We start from the raw sequence: 23,874 nt of genomic DNA on the forward strand, positions 1-23,874 counted from the left end.
AATAATTTTACTAGTTAATTATAAAATAAAAATGTTTCAAATTTCGTATCATGAAAAATTACTAAATGATAAATTCATATAATACATGAATATTTGAGGTTGGTTTAAATTATATTATACAGTTTGTTAATTAAAATAGAAGTTGCAATAAATATGAACTTATTGTGAATTCAAGTAAAGTACCATTTGATAAAAGTTATATATTTCATTTATTTATATTGCTTTATGAATACAGATTTAAGATATATTTCCAAATATATTGATTATAATTAGATTGTAATGATTGTATTTAATCATCCCAATTTTCAATTGTTATAGGCCAAAAGAGAATTTTTTAAGTTGACACGAATAAAAATAAATATGAGATAAATTTTATTTAACAATTAGTATTATAGTAGGTTGATTTAATTTTTGCCGAAAACATTGTATATTTTTTATTATTGTAATAATATATATGTGTTATGTATACTACATTACTACATATTGTTATTCACTTTTAAGTCAATCAATCTTCGTCTTATTTTCTTATTATTATGCAGTGAGAATAGTTATACTACGTTATTTAAAAAATATTATTACGTATAATAAAATTCACGTTAACGTAAGACTGTAAAAATCTTAAGTAATCACGAATAATTTTTTTGAATAATAACAAAATAATCATCATTATTCATTATTTTTCGTTTAAATATATGATTTCGTACAAATTTGAATTTCAAGTGTTTATTAAAAAAATTACGCTTATATATTTTTTAGATTTTTTTGTTTCAATATAAGCTATACGCATTATTAACTCAATATTAAATTTTAAAGTCCTAGTTATAAAAAATAATCATTTTATATTTATTTAACATTTGTTAACTACTACAAAACAATATTCAAATATTTCATATTTGTAGTTTTAACAAATTTCGTCAAAATATGAACTTCAAAAATTAAAAAAATAAATTAGCCCTATGTATTTTAAATACTTTTATACAGTTATGAAAATAACTTATTTGAGATCTTGTATTTAAAATTGTAATACACAATAATTTTAAAAAATGTTTAAAAATTTAAATTTCTCACGCTTGCCTATAAATAACCATAATTAAAAAAAGTCAAAATATTTTGAAAATTTTATCATACATATACATAAAATGATCAAAAAGAAAAAAAATTTGTTGAACATTATTGTTATTCGTTTTTGAAATGATTAAAAAAAAAATTGATTTTAGAAAAATGGTTTTGCGTCAAACTTATTGTTTTTCTTTAATATTTTGTTTGTTTTACACGATTATTATGAAAAATACGAGAATTATTTTAATTTTGAACTCTTAAAACTATAAAATAAATTTAATTAAATGTCAGAAATCATTCTCAATATGGAATATCAAAACATTTTTTTAGCTGTATCGTTTATACATAAAAAATAAATATATTTAGGTATACACTATATATTATACAGTAAACACGTAATTATTATAAATTCAATATAATATTCATTACCTCATTTTAAATCTAAAATGTAGTAATACATTTTTTTTTCAAATTTTTGTTAAAAAAGACCTACTTCTAGCTGTTACTCGTTATGGCTTTCGTTTGCAATATCTTTTAATTTTTATTTGAAATCTTTGTCATAAATACAGTTTCATTATAGTACTGTACAACGTTATATTCAATACTATCTTTTTTTTATAACAACTTATTAAATTAAAAATTTTCAAATTACATCATAATAATATATTTACTTTTAGTTTAAATTTTCATTTGAATATTACTTCAAAATGTTTCTGTAAACATTGTATAATTTGTTGCCTTCACTCTTCAACAAATACGTATATGAGTTACACACGTGATCACTCAATACTCTTGAACAGACGATATACACTTGACCATATGAGAAATAAGGAGAATTTTTTAAGCTATATTAATTATCAGGTTTGTATTTAATATCATAAAATAAAATAGCCATTATATATTTATTACATATGAAAAAATTGAACGTTAAAATAAAATTCTAAAGTTCTAAAGTTAATATAAAATCAAAAGGTGGGAAGTATCAAATAGTCCTATATATGTTATTTCAAGACATACCTACTGATACCTAAGTACTAAGTAACTAAGTTATATTCGAATCAGTCTAGTCACTCTAGTCTTTTGGCGTTATTGAGTAACAAACATCTAAATACACAAATTTGCATATTTATAATGTAAAACATTAATAATTATTGTAAGAAAAATAATACATAGTCATAATTTATTAAGACTACTGTATAATATCTGGCCGGCTCACAATTTTCATCAAATATCAATAGACAATAATAATCAATGCTTAATCTAATTTAGCACTTCAGCAAAAAATAAATCATTATCACTATATTAATAGATAATAATATATATATATATAATAGGCTTACATCGCGTAATATGTAGGGAACATTTAGAATCTATTTATAAACAATATGACTTCTATTAATTATTATGCATATTGAAAAATTATTTAATAGTACCTATAAAAGAATCTATTATTAATTTTAAAAATAAATATTTCATTATTTTTTTTTTTTTTTTACACAAGGTGGTTCACTGGCTAGAATAATAAATATTTTATATTTTATGTTTTTATGTATAAAGTTATATTCTATTGGAAAATATTGAAAATTACATAGCTACACGTAAATACGAAATACCGAATATTACGCGATGTCTGCAGTTATACAATATACCATCATTTAATTATAAGTACATGTTTATCATAATTTTATGAAAATTCATGATAATAACCATACTATATTTTCATCAAGTTTTTCGTGTAAATCTTTATTTTTACTTACAATAATATATAGGTATATTTTACCTATACTATATTATAAATTATATAATTTAGTAAATATTATAAAAATTTTTTATTAATTGCGTTACTGACTTTGTGACAATGATTTTCATTGATGCACATAACTACTCTACAATCAACGTTTCTCATTTGATAATAATAATTATTGTTGTACACGAGTATTTCGTTCCGCCGACCAATTGTTGGGTGCCGAGGGCCATTGATGTTTACCACAGCGAAGAAGATACAAATACGTTTAATTGGACGGACGATGAAGACGATGAAGACGATGAAACAGACGATCTACCACCTGTGCAAGTCGATGACATTGTTTCAGCTGGAAAAATGGCAGCATTTTTTGAAAAGTTGAATTCGTTGCGTCAACGACACCGCGAAGACCGTTCGAAATTGGCAGATTATTCACTACAGCGGCCGTTTGGGCTTAATCGCGGTAGTTAGTAAATGTTTGAAATTTTTAATTATAGTTATTATTATATATTTTTAGGATCTACCAGTTATGTTCACTCCACATGATTTATTGTTACAATAATATAGGTAGACTTATTTATACTCTATATAGGTATATTCTATTATATATTACTTTGGAGTTTATAGGTTGTTGATTTTAATTAATAATTAATGATATATTTATATATATTATCGTACTTATACAATATTGATTAACTTATGTTAGAATTGAAGCTGTAACGAGGAGGGATTCCCAAATTGTCTTGTATTACCTACGCTAACTTTGAAATTTAACATCCGTTTTTTTTTTATATTAATAATATAGTAGGTATTATAACTCAGACATTTGCAATACAGGGCCATATTCTAACTGTAACCATGGATGTCTATTGGATGGGGGGTTAAGACAGGGTACTTGCCCTCCTGGAAAAATACTATATGATCTTAAAACAAGTATTACCATTATAACTTCTTTATAAATTACATTTTATGAATTTCCTTCCATTTATCATTTGGTGCCAAAATTACTAAACTTGTGGTCGTACTGAGTCTGGAGCATGCCATATAAAATTGTTCATGTGAAAAAATGTCTAAAAAGTGAGCTAGAGGCTCACGGTTTATAAATGCTTACTCATCTATGTGTATAGATATACAATTTATACGAAAATTTTGTTTTTTGCCGATTTCAACCCCTTAAAATCAAAATGTTGAAAAATCCTTATTATTTATTAAGTGCACGTTGAAATTATAACATTAATCTACCCTCACAATTTCAAATATATAGCTCTAATAAGTTCGGCTCTGCGTTGATTATGAAGTAGTCACACAGGACAGTCTCGTTTATGAATACAGATATGAGATGTGAACAAATTTCCGAGATTTAACTTAGCGACCATTGAACATTGGGCTTAACATTTTATCTTTATAATGAATTATAAGTTTATGTATAACTTTTTCGTGTTTTTCTGGTATGCGTAAATAATAATGTAATTACTATATGCTCATGTTTAATAAGTATTTCTTCCTATTATAATATTGATAAATATTATATGCATGCAAAAGCTGTTGGAATGGAATCATTAAACGAGGCTGTGGCGGCGATGGACTATACAGGAATAGAAGTCGGGAATCGTGGTGTTTTTGAAACACTGGATAGATCGGCAACATCAATTGCAACAAGTGGCAAAGAGGCGGTAACAGTGGTGGCGAATAAAGAGTACTATTATGAGGCGCAGACGACAAAAACGATCGTGAACGGTTACTTGCTGGATGCAAACAGATCTCGAATCTTGCAAATGGATGCAGTCGTCGGATATTTGCATATGGGTTTGCGAAGCGCGAAATGCTTGTGGCACCAATATCGAGAAGCGGTTACCGAACAAGAATCTTTAGCAGCCCGACAGCAATTCAATAGTTTTGTCCGATTCTGGACGTTAACGGTCGCCGTTTCGGTGATCGTCTTGTGGTCCGCGTTTGGATACTTTCACGAGCTGTTTTGTTTTTGCGTCATCGCGCCACCAGTTGAATACGCAAAAGACGTTAACAGGTATCTGATGATGGTACCGCCACACGTAGTAGTGACGAACAAGGGTAAAATGTTCAGGTACCAACCGACGGCTGAAGAACGTTTTCTATGGGAAAGCGCGAAAAGAATTGCAAATTTCAAAATATAAAATAAATATAAACTAAGATACAATTGTTAGGTAGTTTTAATCGTCAAACAGTTCCATTTATTCAAAACATATATTAATAAAATAAATTAAATGTTTTTTAAATTAAATTACTAAGGTCCGTAATCCGTATTATAATTTAAAACAGTACCTACCTAGGTAGGTATATATACGAATATGATACCATATAACTACATTTATATGACTAATAAATCCATCAATTATTGATTATTAACGTTTTTACATAATCGTCTCGCCATAAAGTGATAAGTGATAACTGATAACTGTTCTAGACAACTGTATAAATAATAAATATTTATTTTATTCAACCAGCTTACCATCCGGCAACCTCTAAAATTGTGTAGTACAAAATTTTAATTGTGCTTTAAACAATATTCATTTTGACAAGATATTACAACTATATTTAAATTCATTGCTTTATTTGTATAAATAAATTAAAAGATTATAAATTATAATATAATAAATAATACATTATCATGTTAATAAATAATAATATCAGAGTTAATTAAATTAATTTTTTTTAGTAAATCAATACTATAATTAATTAATAAAAATTAAATTTTGTTCACAGTTAAAAAATAATATATTTTTACATATTGCTATTTAATTTGCATTTATGGTTAAAGAAATTCACTAGCATTGGCGCTAGTTTTTAGAGCATCGATTTTTTTATTTAGACTTGGTCGTTTTGGGACTATATGTGTAGTATAAATATTTGGTTATTTTAGGAACTGTATTAAACATAATAATCTAATAAAAAATTTGGGGGAGGATTTTTTTAATATTTAAGTAAATTCAAATTTAAACTTTTATTAATTGCTACCCATCTTAAAATGGTTATAAGTCTTAGAATTTATTTGTTATATTATTATAGTATACATGTAGGCTTATTGTATAAAGTTTTGTTACAATAGCAATTAGTAAGCATAAATTTATATCGACTGTTATCTGAAAATTAACAATTATTAAGCAGCTATTATCCTTAATTTAATTGTTTTATAGTTCTTTATATGTATATTGGTAACAATTGAATATATCTACTAAATATTATATTTACGAAATACTGAGAAAAAAAAACAAATGATAATCACATACCTCTAACACCTAACTATGTCGCTGTATAAGAGCTTATGATTTAATAAAAACATTAACATGGAAAATATTCAGATAAATGCACCTGGTCACAATAGTCAAAATTATTGACAATTTGGATATTAGACAATCGTGATTCAAGAATTTAATTCTAAAATTATTTCATTTCTTATATACTAACAAACTGAATCAAAATGTGATGCATCAATGTACTTGATACTTTTAGGCTAATTTTATAATAAAAATAATATGGGCTTATCTTAATCCAGATCACAGAATAAATTGATAATTAACAATGATATACATGCTCAATTGGTGAGAAGCTACTATTTTTAAGTTTTATTTTTCAATGGACCATAAAACTATATTTCCATCTTAAAAGAACAGCTAATAAAATGTTATTGAAGAAGCATCATAAATAAATATTTTCAATAAATTAAAATTTTTAATTAATTTTTAGTGAATTTTATTATCTCAAAGTAAATTATTATGATATTTTATGAATGATGAAAAAAAAGTTAATATTTGTAACAATTTATTGTTGGAAAGTAAAATATATTTGTACCAAGTAAATACTGTTTTAAATTGTATTAATTACTTATTAAATATATAATTGAACATACAAAAACCTATTAATATTTTAAACAATAATTTTACTATATATTATAATTACATACATTCAGAATGATTATAGTTTAGACAATTTTTTTTTTTTTTTAATTAAAAAAAATTAAATATACATTTTTCATTTTCATGATTTGACTAAAATTAAACTTAATTTAATGCCAATATCATCATATGTACTACTTTATAGAACAATTGATTTAAAAATCAATACTTATCATTGCAAATTTAGGAATGCAATATTATTATTTATCAAGTATTTAATTTTGTTCTTTTGTTATGAATATCATAGAACATTGAAATAATCAGAAATAAAAATGACAAATATACATATAAAAATTAAAATTAAAGAAAGAAAAATAGAAGTAGTATATATTTATAAAATGGAGAAAAAAAGAGACCATTAAACGAGTAAAAATCAATAACTGATAACACAACTTTTTAATTTAAGTTAATTATTGGTATGTCAGATAAATTTAAAATTTTATCTTAACTATTCAATATCAACACCACAATTGAAGCTGTGTCGGTTATTTTCACTAGGAACATCATCTGAACCAGAATTATGTTCTTGAGGTGCATTTAACATGTTTAATGTAACATCAGCAGAGTTACATTTTGTATTAAGTATATTTGTTGATATTGGTGATGTTATGGACATTGGTGTTCTTGTCAATGTAGCTGGATTGATTGTTCGGTTCTCATAAGATTTTCTTTTGAGAGTTGTATGTATTTGTGATCTGGAAAGTTGAATTAATGAATTGGAAGATGGGAGAATAAAGATCAGTTAATATATATTAAATATATATTTTAATATAAAATCAAAACTATTTACAAACAAGATTAATTTAATAGTGCATTTAGCTTTTTAATATACAAATATTTTGAAAGACCAACGGTTATTACTGATTAATAATATAAAATAATTACACTGTCCGCTGTTTGATTTGGTCGCAGATAATAGATAAGTCATCTGTGAATTTCTTTACAGCACTTTGTAGCATTTCTATATCATCATCAGTCCATTTGCTAATAATAATCAAATATATTAGTAAAACCATTCCAAAAATGCATAACATAATATTAATAATGTAAATTAATGATATACCTGTTAGGTGTAGGGGTATCGTTTGATGGTTGCAACGTCAATGTCAGTTCGCCTAATCTACTGAATGCAGTACCTGCTGCACTGAAAATCTCACCGACCTAAGCAAAATATAAGCTATTAAGTATTTAATTATTAAAATATATTATTACACAAGTATAATAGTAACAGTTTACTTTAGCCGCTGAACTTTGATTACTCATTTTGTTCACTCGTTAAAAAAGGAATACTTTTAAAAATCGACAGTGTTAATTTCATAAAAACGTCCAAAAGTATTAAAATTAAGAATCTATAATTATCTTCTGTTAGACATTATTATTAAAAAAATTATTGTTGATTGTTTTGTTTTGATAACATTGAAAATACACAATCAGTGCCGTAAAAGCGATACCACAAAACAGATTACGCGCCATTTTGCTGAAATTCTTCAAGTTTATAAGAATAATAATATGTACGAGTTTGACACTACAATTTAAAATCCTGATACTCAGCAGGACACCAGAACTAATACATTATTACATTTCAATAGTTCTTGAATTTCAAAAATAAGTTTTTTAAATAAAAAACCGATAATTTAAATATAAAACATTGGAACTTTATACAAAAAAATATAATAATATCAAGTTTGAGCAAACAAAGATTCATTTATGTTTTTCAACTACTTCTGTCTCTACCGCGGTAACACTGATCGCGGTATTCCTGTATATAGAACATAATAATACTCTGGAGGGGGTTCTGCCCGGCTGCTCCCAACTCCCTGCCCGCCCGACGATCCAATTCCGTCGGTGACGAAGTTTCGAGTTTATTGAACGGAATTCGTTTGTTATTTTCTCTCATCTAGTACTGTGCTCGTATCTACAGTTATAATAACACAATTAATCGTGTGGTGTGTCAATTACTGGCCGGACGTTCATCGAGAAATGACCATTTGCGTTTAAAGGAGAAATAAACAAACATTGTACTCATTATTGGTGCTGAACGAACAAGGTAATTAGACGTTTTGTTTCGTGTAATCGATCCCGGGCGCCGCCGTAACCGTGTCGCTTTTTCTTTTGCCACACCCAGCTTGGTGTTTTGCTACGAAATTTTCTCATTTTTCATTTTAATGGGACCACAGAGATTGTGTGACAACTGCACAATCCTTGGGTCGTCCTCGTAATTTATGTCCTAGCCTAGAAGTCTGGATTTTACTTGACCTATTACTATTCCTTAATAGTGTATTTTTATGACTATACCTATGATAATATATTATAATAGAATTACTACACCTTTTTTATAGGCACTTGAAATCTGATAGTGGTTTATTAGTCGTATTTTTTAAGTTTTATGTTGTGTCTACAACTGTCCATTAACTGTATAAAGTTAATCTATTTAATTTCAATAATAGAGTTTTTATATTTTTTTAATGAAAAATATGATATTAGTGTTAGTCTTACAATGCATGACTCAGTAAAGGTTAACTTGTTACTATTTTTAAAAACCATAACTTATATTTTGTGAAATAGTCTAATAGTCATGTAAAAGAGACTATATTATATAAAATCAAATATTACAAATACAGAACTTAGTAAGTGGTATTTGATTTTCTATTTATTAACATAAATCTAAAATATTTGTAGATGCCCATCTAATTTTAATTTAATTAATTTCTCATTAAATATTTTTTATAAGATATTAAAATTATAAGTTTTCCTATATTTAATTTAGTGTAAAAAATTGCTATTTAGTGTGCTAAGTTTTTTAATAACTAGTAGTTAGAAATTTAAATTCCTACCTGAATTTAAAATTGTATAATGATTGTCATATCTATTATTATGGAAAATTCTTAGCTACAATTTATCAAAATATAATGTAAATAATATATTAAGTGTACTATTATATTTAATATTTTAAAAGATGACTTAAGATATCATATTGAGGGTTTTCGTTATCCCTCTAACTTGGTATATTTACACTAAACAAATAAAATTAAAAATATTAAATTAATCATTATCAATATTATAAATTGAAATTTTATGTAATGGTAAAAAAGCTCTTTATTTTAATGTTATATTGTACTTAATCAATTTGACCTTGTGCTAATTTTAATATTTACCTATTTAAATTTTGTTTAAATTGCTTAATGTTTAGGATACACAATAAAAATTAAAGCTATATTATCTGTTTAGTTAGATAGTATATAAATTCAGATGATTTTGAAGCTAAGATAAATTAGAAATAGGTGATTTGTTATTTTTAATGGTTAAATTATTATATTATTTTAAATTTATTTCAAAGATAGTAGGTAAAGATTATAAATTAAATAATAAATACTTTCCCCCCCAAAAAAAAACTATTACTCTATTAGAATAAATTTTTTGATGGTAGATACATATTTGTAAATAAAATTATCTTAATTGTGTAATTAGGTAATTAGGTGGTTTAAGGTTCAAAAATATATTAAAATTGTGTATATTGTATTATTGTATTTATTTATATAAAGATGAGATAATTAAAACTGAAATCATTGTACATTTTAATTCAAGAATTAATATTTTGTGTTTACTATTTACATTACAGTGTACATGATATATTGATATCACAAAATATAATAGTACCTAATAATATAATAATCTACTAGTTAGTTGTTTTCATTCATTATTATTTTAAATGATAAATTATTAATAGTCAGTATTTATTGTATTTAGCTAATCTCGAAATAATTATCTATTACTTTTAATCCTAATTTCTATCAGAACATTTAAAAAAATAATTAATTTCAGTTTGATGTATTTACTGATTTGAAATTGTATTTAGATAATTTTAATATAAGACTGATTTTTTCTTTAAGACATTTTCAAAATGGATCCTCTGGTTCCAAAGGAGGTGAAAATCCTCGAATCTGCTGAGGATATTCAAAATCGTCGTTTTCAAGTACTTGGTCGCTATAGTGAATTCAAAGCTGAAGCACGTTTAAAAAGAGAAAAACTTGAAGATTCTAGAAGATTTCAAGTAACTTGAAAATTGAATTATTTCACGTTTGAAATTATTTAAAGAAATTTTTATTTTTATTTGTATTTCATTACAGTATTTTAAAAGAGATGCAGATGAACTTGAATCTTGGATACTTGAAAAAACACAAGCTGCATCAGATGAAAGTTATAAAGATCCTACAAATTTGCAGGTTATAATTACTAAATTTAATTTTTATACTGATAAAAACTAATGTATTTTAATTTTTTAGGCCAAAATTCAAAAACATCAAGCATTTGAAGCTGAAGTTGCTGCACATAGTAATGCAATTGTTGTTTTAGATAACACTGGAATGGGAATGATTAATCAAAATCATTTTGCATCATCTGAAATTCGTCAGAGACTTGGTAATTTAAATATGTATAAATATATTTTTTTTATGAAACATCATTTAATTAGAATAATTTTATGATTTGCAAAATTATTGATATTACATATTATAAATGTATTTTAAACAAGTAACAAAATGTACATTTTTATAGATCACTCCAATTAATTTTAAATATTGTCATAAAAATACAAAAATTGATAGATATTAATGTTAAATTATAAACAATTTTAGAGCAATTACATAAAGATTGGGATTTACTTTTGTCAAAATTGGCTGAAAAAGGTGTTAAATTACAGCAAGCTTTGGTTTTGGTTCAATTCTTAAGACAATGTGATGAGGTTATGTTTTGGATTAATGATAAGGTATATAATAAATTTGAGTTTAATAAACAATTATTTTTAATCTGCATATTAATTATTCTTGACAATGTGTCTAGGAAACTTTTGTCACTACTGATGAATTTGGCGCTGATCTAGAACATGTAGAAGTATTGCAACGTAAATTTGACGAGTTTCAAAAGGATATGACATCACAAGAATATCGTGTTACTGAAGTAAATGATTTAGCTTCCAAATTAGTTTTGGAAGGACATCCTGAACGAGAAACAATTTTGAAAAAAAAGGAGGTAATTAAACAATTATACTGTTAAGTATTTATTTATTTACATATACATTTAACTGTGTATACTTAGGATTTAAATGAAGCATGGACTCGGCTTAAACAATTAACTTTAATGAGGCAAGAACGATTATTTGGGGCTCATGAGATACAACGTTTTAATCGTGATGCTGATGAAACTGTAGCTTGGATATCTGAAAAAGATGGTATATTGTCTTCCGAAGACTATGGAAGAGATTTGGCTAGTGTGCAAACACTTCAGGTTTGTTATAAAAATATTAATACCAAACATAGTAACTATTTATTACATATTTAGTAGTATATTTAATGAGGTATCATATATTATAAGAATGATATTTTGCCATACTATATCATAATGTTGAGTATACACTAAAACATTTTATGTAGAGCTTAAAATATTCAACTTGTAATATGTTACCAACATTTAATTACCTACATATTAAATAAATAAAGCTCAGCATAGTATAGAATAAACCTAGCCTATTTTTAAACAATAATTGTATGATTTTTTTCTTATTTTAGAGAAAACATGAAGGAGTTGAAAGAGATTTAGCAGCTTTAGAAGATAAAGTTTCAATTTTGGGCCAAGAAGCAGATCGTTTGTGTGGAATTCATGCTGATCATAGTTCACAAATTCAAAATAAGCGTGGAGAAATTGTTGCTTATTGGGAACGTCTAACAGCTAAAGCACAGGAACGTCGACAAAAGTTAGATGAATCTTATTTACTTCAACGTTTCTTAGCTGATTTCCGTGATTTGACTTCTTGGATTAATGATATGAAGGCAATAATATATTCTGATGAATTAGCAAAGGATGTAGCTGGCGCTGAAGCTTTACTTGAAAGACATCAAGAACATAAGGTATATTAATAACTATATTTCAAATTAAATTTTTAATTAATACTTATTCTTTGAATAGGGAGAAATTGATGCTCGTGAAGATAGTTTCCGTATTGCATTAGAATCTGGAGAACACATATTAAAAAGTGAAAATGCTCCTACATTAGTTAGTGAAAATTTAAGTAATTTAATCAGTGAAAAGAGCTCATTGTTAGCTTTATGGGAAGAAAGACGTATATTGTATGAACAATGTATGGATTTGCAATTGTTTTATCGCGATACTGAACAAGCTGATACATGGATGGCTAAACAAGAAGTTTGTATATTTAAAACATAATAATATACCATAAATCATGGTAATAAATAATCAAATTTTTTATAAATACAATATATTTTCTTTAGGCATTCTTATCCAATGAAGATTTGGGTGATTCTCTAGATAGTGTTGAAGCATTGATTAAAAAGCATGAAGATTTTGAAAAATCTTTAGCTGCTCAGGAAGAAAAAATTAAAGCTCTTGATGAATTTGCTACAAAATTAATTGAAGGACAACATTACGCCACTGAAGATGTTGCCCAACGCCGTGAAATGGTAAGTCAACATTTTTAACATTAATATAAAAATTGTGTATAACAAAATAATTTTTAGTTGTTAGAAAGACGTACGGCATTACTTGCAAAATCATCACAAAGACGTAGCGTTCTTGAAGATTCGTATAGACTTCAACAATTTGAAAGGGATTGTGATGAAACTAAAGGATGGATTAATGAAAAATTAAAATTTGCCAATGATGACAGTTATCTAGTAAGTTATAAATGTTATTTTATTTATTTGAAATATATGCAATATAACTAATATTGTTGACTAGGATCCAACCAATTTAAATGGAAAAGTACAGAAACATCAGAACTTTGAACAAGAACTCAACGCTAATAAATCTCGCATGGAAGAAATTACTTCTACTGGTCATGCACTTATTGAATCTAAACACTATGCTTTGAGTAAGATAACTTTATATTTGCAATATCTATTTTAATTATAAAATATCTTCTAATTCTTAGGTCGTATTCAACTAAGAATGGATGAAATTGTTCATTTATGGGAGAATTTAGTTACTGCATCAGGTCAAAAAGGTTCTAAACTACGTGAAGCTGCACAACAACAGCAATTTAATCGTACTGTTGAAGATATAGAACTATGGTTATCAGAAGTTGAAGGACAATTATTAAGCGAAGATTATGGAAAAGTAATTTTTTACTCTTATTATATCTGTTTATTAAGTTATTTTCTTAGATGCTTGTATTGCTTTAGCTGTTTATACTTTTATTTATATTTATTCATTTTTTTTTTTTAAGGACTTAACTAGTGTACAAAATCTTCAAAAGAAACATACTTTGTTGGAAGCTGATGTTGCTTCACATCAAGATAGAATTGAAGGTGTTAAGATAACATCTGATCAGTTTGTTGATGGAGGTCATTTTGATGCAGATAACATTCGTGCAAAACAAGTAATGGATTAATTTTGTAGTTTTTCTAGCAAAAACCCCCTTATTTATTGTCTAATAATTTATTTACATATTAGGTTGTATTATGTGATCGTTATTCATCACTAAAAAAACCTATGGAAACACGTAGACAACGCTTAGCAGACTCCCTTTTAGCACAGCAATTATTTAGAGATGTTGAAGATGAAGAAGCTTGGATTCGTGAAAAAGAACCCGTAGCAGCATCAACAAATCGAGGTGAAAATATATAATGTTATATATTGTAAATTTTTATAATTTAACATTTAAAATAAAAAATAGAATAATAAAAATTAATTAAATTTATAGGTCGTGATTTAATTGGTGTACAAAATTTAATGAAGAAACATCAAGCTGTTGTGGCTGAAATCAACAATCATGAATCCCGTATAGCTGCTGTGACTCAAGCTGGCCAACAAATGGTTGATGCTAAACATTTTGCTTCAGAAGATATAAAACAACGTTTAGCCAATCTCAATAAACATTGGAATCATCTTAAAGAAAAAGCATATCAGGTATGCATTTATTATTATAGTAATTATTAGTTTGATATAGTTGTTGATTTTTACTTAAAATTGTTGTTTAGTACCAAAATCTATTATTTTTACCTCATTAAATTTCCTACCACAAGCTTATATTTTTATAAAATAGAATTATACTATTTTCAGCGCAAACAAGATTTAGAAGATTCTCTTCAAGCGCATCAGTACTTTGCTGACGCTAATGAAGCTGAATCTTGGGTTAAAGAAAAAGAACCAATGGTATTAAGTCAAGATTATGGAAGAGATGAAGATTCTTCTGAAGCCTTGTTAAAAAAACACGAAGCATTATTGTCAGATTTAGAAGCTTTTAAAACTACAGTTGGATCACTTTCAGAGCAAGCTGCTGCATGCAAGGTAAAAAAAAAATATATTTTTTATCTAATCTAAAAAAATATATTATATTGTTTCTAATTTTTACTTATTATTCTTTATATTATGTAACTCATGATAAATACATTTGTATTTTATAATTTTAGCAACAAGAAACCCCTGTAGTTGATGTGAGTGGAAAGGAATGTGTAATGGCATTATTTGACTATACTGAAAAATCACCAAGAGAAGTTTCTATGAAAAAAGGAGATGTTTTAATCCTATTAAACTCTAATAATAAAGTATGCATTTTTAGTATTTACAAATTACTTATATTACTATTAGTTTTTATATTTTTTAACATTTCATAATATATCTATAGTCAACCAATTATATGATTTCATATACATTACACATTGTTAATGAATAATGTTAAATATTTTAGGAATGGTGGAAAGTTGAAGTAAATGATCGTCAAGGATTTGTCCCTGCTCCTTATGTTAAGCGACTTGAAGTTTCTGGTTTGAGTGCATCTCAACAACATTTAGCTACTGGTGGATCTATTGCAGCTAGACAAGCACAAATTGAAGCCCAATATTCAAGACTCTTAAATCTAGCTAAAGAACGACAAACTAAACTCGCTGAAACTGTTAAAGCGTATGTATTAGTCAGAGAAGCTGCAGAATTGGCTACATGGATCAAAGATAAGGTAAATGTTCATGTTTTACTCAACTTAACAGTGCATGTATGGTTATTAATTTATGTTCAATATTTTAGGAAAATCATGCTCAAGTACAAGATGTAGGAGAAGATTTAGAACAAGTAGAAGTCATGCAAAAGAAATTTGATGATTTCCAATCTGATTTGAAAGCTAATGAAGTGCGATTAGCTGAAATGAACGAAATAGCAATGCAGTTAATGAGTTTAGGACAAACAGAAGCAGCATTGAAAATAAACACTCAAATTCAGGTATGTAAATTAATAATTACCATTGCTGTTAATTATGGATACTACTTACTGTGAATCTATTGGTATTTTATACTTATATTTATGATTTTAATTGATATATTCAGTGTATTTATAATATAAGGCAACATTTAATATTTTAGCCAGATAACCTAAAATTTAATTTAGGGTATTTTAACTTAACAAAGAATAAACATTATGCATTTTTATTTCTGTTTTTATACCATATACTAAGTTCCATGTAATTTTTATATGGTTTTTTGTCACCCTCAATCATTTAATTTTTAAGATAGAAAATACCGTGTAAATTAAAATTTAAACTCAAATTTGAGGGCAAGTTCAATAAAATATTTAAAATAATTTTGTATTAAATATTTTATTTAATAAAAAAAATCTAATTAAAATTGAAAATGTTCAGTAAGTTTATCCTAAATTAAATTTATAATTTTTTATTTATTTTTATCACCAACAATATTGAATAGGATTTGAATGAAAAATGGACATCTCTTCAACAACTTACTCAAGCCCGAGCTACACAATTAGGATCAGCTCATGAAGTACAAAGATTCCATAGAGATGTCGATGAGACACGTGATTGGATTCGTGAAAAAGATGATGCTCTTAATAATGATGATCTTGGTAAAGATTTAAGAAGTGTTCAGGCTTTACAACGTAAACATGAAGGATTAGAACGTGATTTGGCTGCCTTACAAGATAAGGTTAGAAATATATTCTGTTCTATCATTAAATTCAAATTAAAAACCAACTTTTTTTATTAGATACGCCAATTAGATGAAACTGCTAATCGTTTAATGAACACACATCCTGAATCTCGTGATAATACTTACATGAAACAAAGAGAAATTAATGAAGAATGGACTCAATTAACAGCTAAAGCTAATACAAGAAAAGAAAAACTTTTAGATTCTTATGATTTACAGAGATTCTTGTCTGACTATCGAGATTTAATGTCTTGGATTAATTCAATGATGGCCTTAGTTTCTAGTGATGAATTAGCATCTGATGTCACTGGAGCTGAAGCATTATTGGAACGTCATCAGGTAAAATAAACAGTTTAAAATAACTGAAAATTTTAGATTTCAATATTGGGTTTATGATTAAAAATATTCACAGTATCAATTAAAGCATAATTTTTTTTTTTATGTCAAACATATGTATTTATGTTCTATCATTTTTGTAGAGTTTGAGAGCTGAAATAGACTATCGTTATGGTATAGCTCAGGTACAAAATGAAGTATTGGTTTTTGTGTAAATGTCAATTAAAGTTTGCACTTCACTGACACTATTAAATATATTTATAAGTTTGGTTTTTCACTTTCTAAAAATAGTATTTGCTCAATACTATTAAGTAATAAACTCTAGTGCCTAGATCGTTACAAATAAATTATATTTCTACAATTGTTTTATTTCTAGTCTTTACTGTGAATATTCAGTTATCGTTAAACTGAACGTGTATTTTTCCTTTTTTATTTGAAACAAGTTACAACTGTAAATTTTAAATTAAGTGCACTTAAATGTTGTACATACTGCTATAATATAATATTTGTCATTCAGTCAATTGATAATAATAGTACAAAACAAATAATTTATATATCATTATTTAATAATATTTATCATGACTTAAACTTACTTAATACTAATTTCTATATTTCAGTACTAATAGGCATTATACCATTATTCAAAATTGTTTCAAAAAAAAATTTAAATATCAAATAACATAGTTCATCCTGTTATTAACTATCATGATCACAGATTTATAGATTTAATAATTACATTTAAAATTAATAAAAATTTACTTATATCTTATTTTAATAATTACTAAAGAATAGTAAAATTGTATTTTAATAAACTAATTTAAGTAAATACCTGGGCCTTTATAGTAATTAAAATTCAATTAACTCATTGTTTTAAGTTTGTATTTTTAATATATAATAATTTAACTTTTTTTTTTTTTTATTATGAGTGTTATTACTTTTTATTTATAACTACTGATGATAAAGTCATTCAATTAATAAGAAATTGTATACTAATAAAATACACCAATATATTTTTCACTTAAAATATGTATTTTAGACATTCTTAAACTAATATTAATTCTATTTAATAACATTTTATTGATGATATCTCTTCTGTTTTTAGTATTACTAAAAAATTAATATTTCGTTCTGCTACACTTTTTTTCACTTTTTAGATTAAAATTATCATTATACTATTTTTATACTAATTTTTTATTTTAGGAGCATCGTACAGAAATTGATGCTCGTACTGGTACCTTCCAAACATTCGAAATGTTTGGACAGCAACTTTTGCAGTCTGGACATTATGCTAGTGTTGAAATACAAGAAAAGATAGAAAGCATGACTGAAGCTAGACAAGAGCTAGAAGAGTGAGTTTTAGTTAGTAATGATTATTTTTCTTATTCTATTAATATAAAATTTTAAACAGAGCATGGATAAACCGCCGAATGCAACTAGATCAATGCTTGGAACTGCAATTATTCTACAGAGATTGTGAACAGGCTGAAAACTGGATGTCAGCTAGAGAGGCATTCCTTGCATCTGAAGAAGTTGATTCTAAGGGAGATAATGTTGAAGCTTTAATTAAAAAACATGAAGATTTTGATAAAGCTATTAATGCACATGTATGGTTATTTTTGAGAAAAATAATTTCATAATTGTAATTTTAATTTACTTATTTTATAGGAAGAGAAAATTGCAGCTTTACAAACATTAGCTGATCAATTAATGGCCGCACAACATTATGCTGCTACTCCAATCGATGAAAAAAGGCAACAAGTTTTAAATAGATGGCGTCATTTAAAAGAGGCTTTGATTGAAAAAAGATCAAAATTAGGCGAATCACAGACATTACAGCAGTTCAGTAGAGATGCTGATGAAATTGAGAATTGGATTGCGGAAAAACTTCAATTAGCTACAGAAGAAAGTTATAAGGACCCAGCAAATATTCAATCTAAACATCAAAAGCATCAAGCATTTGAAGCAGAATTAGCTGCTAATGCTGACCGAATTCAAAGTGTTTTAGGCATGGGACAAAATCTAATTGATAAACATCAGTGTGCTGGATCGGATGAAGCTGTTCAGGTACTAATTGAACCATCAAATATATGTTTCACATTTATGTTAATATATATTTTGAATTTAGTCAAGATTAGGATCTATTGCTGATCAATGGGAATATTTGACTCAAAAAACAACTGAGAAATCATTGAAACTTAAGGAAGCTAATAAACAACGGACCTATATTGCTGCTGTTAAAGATTTAGATTTCTGGCTAGGCGAAGTAGAATCATTGTTAACATCTGAAGACTCTGGAAAGGATTTAGCATCTGTTCAAAATTTAATTAAAAAACATCAACTTGTTGAAGCTGATATTCAGGCACACGAAGATCGAATTAGAGGTTATTATTGTTAAATAATTTATGTTATTTAAAACTTAAAAAGCTAGACGTTTTTATATTTACTAAAATAATATTTTATCATACTTAATATTTTTTAAATAATTAAATGGTTAATACATTATTTTTTTTTAGATATGAATAGTCAAGCTGATTCATTAATTGAAAGTGGTCAATTTGAAACAGGAAGTATCCAGGAACGTCGTAGTTCTATCAATGAAAGATATGAACGTATTAGAAATTTGGCAGCACATCGTCAAGCCCGTTTAAATGAAGCTAACACTTTACATCAATTCTTCAGAGATATTGCAGATGAAGAATCATGGATAAAGGATAAGTTGTATATCATAGTAATTTTGTTTTATGTTAATATGTATTTATTTATTAATGTTTATAGGGAGAAAAAACTTTTAGTAGGATCTGATGATTATGGCCGTGATTTAACTGGTGTTCAAAATCTTAAAAAAAAACATAAGCGACTCGAAGCAGAATTAGCATCTCATGAACCTGCTATACAATCAGTACAAGAAGCTGGAGAAAAATTAATGGATGTTTCTAACCTTGGAGTTCCAGAAATTGAACAGGTACATTTAAAAAAATTTTTTTAAAAGATTTTGTTAACATTTATTTTTATTTTAAGCGATTGAAATTGTTAAATCAAGCATGGGATGAGTTAAAACAAATGGCTTCAAACAGGGGGAAAAAACTAGATGAGTCGTTAACCTATCAACAATTTTTGGCCAAAGTAGAAGAAGAAGAAGCTTGGATCAGGTAAATTAATATAATATTTATAAATTACCTATGTAACTTAATGTATAAACTATTATTTATGTACATGTGTTTTGTAAATTATTTTATTTATTTGATTATGATTATTGCAGTGAAAAACATCAATTATTATCCGTTGAAGATTTCGGAGATACCATGGCTGCTGTACAAGGTCTTTTGAAAAAGCATGATGCATTTGAAACCGATTTTGCTGTTCATCGTGACCGTTGTGAACAAATAAGTCATGGAGGTATTGACCTTGCAGATTCAAAGAACCATCACGCAGATAGTATATTACAACGTTGCCAACAGCTTCAGGTATCAAGTTAACTTAAAATCTAATATTTAATATGGTTAATAAAATTGTGTTACTTCAATAGATTAAGTTGGACAATTTATCTGCATTGGCTGCTAAACGCAAGTCCAAGTTGATGGATAATTCTGCTTATTTACAATTTATGTGGAAAGCAGATGTTGTTGAATCATGGATTGCTGATAAAGAAACTCATGTCAGATCAGAAGAATATGGTAGAGATTTATCTACTGTTCAAACTTTACTTACAAAACAAGAAACATTTGATGCTGGTAAGGATACAATTGATTTATTTATGTCATTTATAAAATGTTACCAACATGAATAATTATAGTTAAAAAAAAAAAAAAAAAAATGTTATTAGGTCTTCATGCATTTGAACACGAAGGAATACAAAATATCACTGCTCTAAAGGATCAATTGATTACTGCTAATCATAATCAATCGGAAGCAATATTAAAACGACATGCCGATGTGATTGACAGGTATTAATTTATTATTTTATTAATTGTATAATAATGTATGGTATTGTGCATTATTTTTTTTATTATTTGATTTAACCTTAACACTCTTTTTTTTTTAGATGGCAAAAATTATTGGGAGATTCTGATGGGCGCAAACAGCAATTATTACGTATGCAAAACCAATTCCGACAAATTGAAGAACTGTACTTGACTTTTGCTAAAAAAGCTTCTGCTTTTAACTCATGGTTTGAAAATGCTGAAGAAGATTTAACAGACCCTGTGCGTTGTAATTCTATAGAGGAAATCAGAGCACTTCGTGAAGCACATGCACAATTCCAAGTAAGTAAATAATTAATAATAAAAAATTAATTTTATAGTTATTTTTTATATTAATTTATTTCATTAAATAGGCATCACTGACATCTGCTCAGTCAGATTTTGAAGCATTGGCCGCTCTTGATCATCAGATAAAAAGTTTTAATGTAGGTCCTAACCCATATACATGGTTCACCATGGAAGCTTTAGAAGATACTTGGCGTAACCTTCAAAAAATCATCAAGGAGCGAGATATTGAATTAACTAAAGAAGCCCAAAGACAAGATGAAAATGATACACTTAGAAAAGAATTCGCTAAACACGCTAACACTTTCCACCAATGGTTAACTGAAACTAGGTATACATTATAATTGGCTTATTACTTATTAGTTATTAATCATTAGTTTAAAAAAATAATTGATACATTTTTTATTCGTTTTTATTATAGAACATCAATGATGGAAGGATCTGGTTCTTTAGAACAACAATTGGAAGCCATTAAAGTAATTTTTAACATTAAGTATTTAATTTAATTATGTGTTTTATTTATTCAATTAAATTATTTAACAGCGTAAAGCAACTGAAGTACGTTCACGTCGTTCAGATTTGAAAAAAATTGAAGACCTTGGGGCTATTCTTGAAGAACATCTAATATTGGACAATAGGTACAATTTTTTTCTCAATTTTATATACAAAAAGATAAACTAATATTAATCAATCATTTATTAGGTATACGGAACATAGTACAGTTGGTTTAGCTCAGCAATGGGATCAACTAGATCAATTGGGTATGCGAATGCAACACAATCTAGAACAACAAATTCAGGCAAGAAATCAATCAGGTGTCAGTGAAGATGCGCTGAAAGAATTCTCAATGATGTTCAAACACTTTGACAAAGATCGGTCTGGACGTCTTGATAAAACTGAATTCAAATCCTGTCTTAGGGCTTTAGGTTATGATTTACCTATGGTAGAAGAAGGACAGCCTGATCCTGAATTTGAAGCGATATTAGGTATTTTATTTTTTTAAATGTTGTAATATTGTTTGTGCAGATATTTAATGTCTTTGTTTTTCTTTTTCTAGATGTGGTAGATCCAAATCGTGATGGTTATGTATCACTTCAGGAGTACATGGCATTCATGATCAGTAAAGAAACCGAAAATGTACAAAGTTCAGAGGAGATTGAGAATGCTTTCAGAGCAATCACTGCTGGTGATCGACCATATGTTACGAAAGAAGAACTGTATGCTGTAAGTATCAATACCTCTATTCATTATATAATATTTGATGGTTGTTTATACATATTTGTGTTTATTCATAGAACCTTACCAAGGATATGGCTGATTATTGTGTTGCTCGTATGAAACCATTTGTGGATACAAAAACTGAACGACCAATCACTGGGGCTCTTGATTATATAGAGTTTACTAAAACACTTTTCCAAAATTAAAGCATAATATTATATTGCACGCTACATCAGATTTTTTATAATAGATTTATTTACGTATACTTAACTATTTAGCTTAAGACTAAATCATGTGAGCAATTTATTAATAATATGCATTTTAAATGTTATATCAATACAATATTCTATTTTTATTTTAAGTGTCAAATTTTAATTGAGAGTGAATTTTTGTTTAATGTATTTTTGTTTAACATTAAAATGTTAACTATTAATGATTCTACCTACTACTAACATATGTTTTTTTTTTAATTTTATTATTATTTATTTATTTTATTATTTAAGAATAGAAAGAAATGATTTATTTATATTTATTAAATTGCTTATGCTTGTGAGTTTTATTCATGCAATTATGTTTTACCTAATTTATTTTTCACATTAAAGTCTCGCCAAAAAATTAAACGTGTTTTATTTATTTAACCTTAAGTACTCCTTTTAGTTTTTTAAATGTTAATAATTAATGACTTAAATCTTCTTTGGATAAATTACATTATAGTTCAACAAAAGTTTATCATCTCAAGTCATTAGCATCAAAGTATATTAAAGTTTCTTGAATCTTGGGTATATAGTTATACCTTAAACATCATTAATGCGGTGTTAAAATTTAACTGTTTTCAGAAACTCATACTTATTTTATTAATGTAATTTTTGTTTAACAAAGCAATATAGAAAATAAATATGAATTTTTGTATAATACCTAGTCATATATTATTGCAATTGTAGCTATTGCATTTTACTTTACTCGTCGTGTAGTTCCAACTTGACAAACATGAGATTAGCAATTAGGTCCATAGCAGTACTTTGTCTATACCACATGTATATTAAATGTTTACTACATAATAACACCTATATTTTATAGACATTGAGCAAGTATCGTTGTACACTTATCAGTTATAGTAATATTTCAAATTAAATAAACACTATAGTACTATTTTTTTTGTAAGACAAATGAGGATATCTTTTATATACCCTGTCACCATTTCAATTACAGCATAAAATATTTTTACATTTATATTCCATAAAATAACAGCCTTGCAAAGTGTTGATATGTCATAATTTATTCTATAAAACCATCAAATAGGTAAATACATCCATCAAGATAACCATGGTTAAAACTTATTCCTTGAGAATACCTACTTTTGTAGTAATATTCATATA

At 26.5% G+C, this 23,874-nt stretch overlaps 3 protein-coding genes across 4 annotated transcripts; 2 read left to right on the forward strand and 1 right to left on the reverse strand.

Annotated features, from left to right (window-relative positions):
• The first annotated feature begins 2,917 nt into the window (after positions 1-2,917).
• Positions 2,918-4,956, forward strand: LOC112602333. Its single transcript, XM_025350360.1, has 2 exons — positions 2,918-3,263; positions 4,346-4,956. Exons 1-2 carry the CDS (start codon positions 2,918-2,920, stop codon positions 4,954-4,956), a joined length of 957 nt encoding a protein of 318 aa, XP_025206145.1.
• A 2,131-nt stretch (positions 4,957-7,087) lies between these two features.
• LOC112602240 (chromatin complexes subunit BAP18) lies at positions 7,088-8,369 on the reverse strand. The gene is made up of 4 exons (XM_025350204.1): positions 7,972-8,369; positions 7,799-7,896; positions 7,621-7,719; positions 7,088-7,430 (listed from the first exon to the last, which is right to left on the reverse strand). Exons 1-4 carry the CDS (start codon positions 7,996-7,998, stop codon positions 7,184-7,186), a joined length of 471 nt encoding a protein of 156 aa, XP_025205989.1. The 5' UTR covers positions 7,999-8,369; the 3' UTR covers positions 7,088-7,183.
• A 194-nt stretch (positions 8,370-8,563) lies between these two features.
• On the forward strand, positions 8,564-22,897 carry LOC112602238 (spectrin alpha chain). Of its 2 annotated transcripts, XM_025350202.1 has the most exons (40): positions 8,564-8,782; positions 10,626-10,786; positions 10,863-10,958; positions 11,019-11,154; positions 11,370-11,500; positions 11,575-11,763; positions 11,830-12,018; positions 12,300-12,638; positions 12,697-12,933; positions 13,020-13,208; positions 13,266-13,421; positions 13,486-13,618; positions 13,679-13,863; positions 13,973-14,125; positions 14,200-14,359; positions 14,450-14,655; positions 14,809-15,036; positions 15,159-15,293; positions 15,437-15,700; positions 15,769-15,960; positions 16,440-16,676; positions 16,737-17,018; positions 17,159-17,200; positions 18,216-18,364; positions 18,424-18,619; positions 18,681-19,079; positions 19,141-19,396; positions 19,529-19,724; positions 19,791-19,977; positions 20,034-20,164; positions 20,275-20,479; positions 20,542-20,746; positions 20,839-20,959; positions 21,058-21,277; positions 21,349-21,611; positions 21,702-21,756; positions 21,824-21,918; positions 21,983-22,266; positions 22,338-22,504; positions 22,576-22,704. In XM_025350202.1, the coding sequence occupies exons 2-40, from the start codon at positions 10,637-10,639 to the stop codon at positions 22,702-22,704; spliced, it is 7,287 nt and encodes a 2,428-aa protein (XP_025205987.1). In that variant the 5' UTR covers positions 8,564-8,782; positions 10,626-10,636. The 2 variants fall into 2 exon arrangements, with proteins under 2 accessions (XP_025205987.1, XP_025205988.1); XM_025350203.1 differs by lacking the exon at positions 17,159-17,200 and having other exon boundaries at positions 8,565-8,782; positions 22,576-22,897.
• The last annotated feature ends 977 nt before the right edge of the window (positions 22,898-23,874 follow it).

The sequence above is a fragment of the Melanaphis sacchari genome, unplaced genomic scaffold, assembly GCF_002803265.2.
Source record: "Melanaphis sacchari strain LSU unplaced genomic scaffold, SCAv2.0 Contig85_pilon_pilon, whole genome shotgun sequence".
Classification (NCBI taxonomy): Eukaryota; Metazoa; Arthropoda; class Insecta; order Hemiptera; family Aphididae; genus Melanaphis; species Melanaphis sacchari.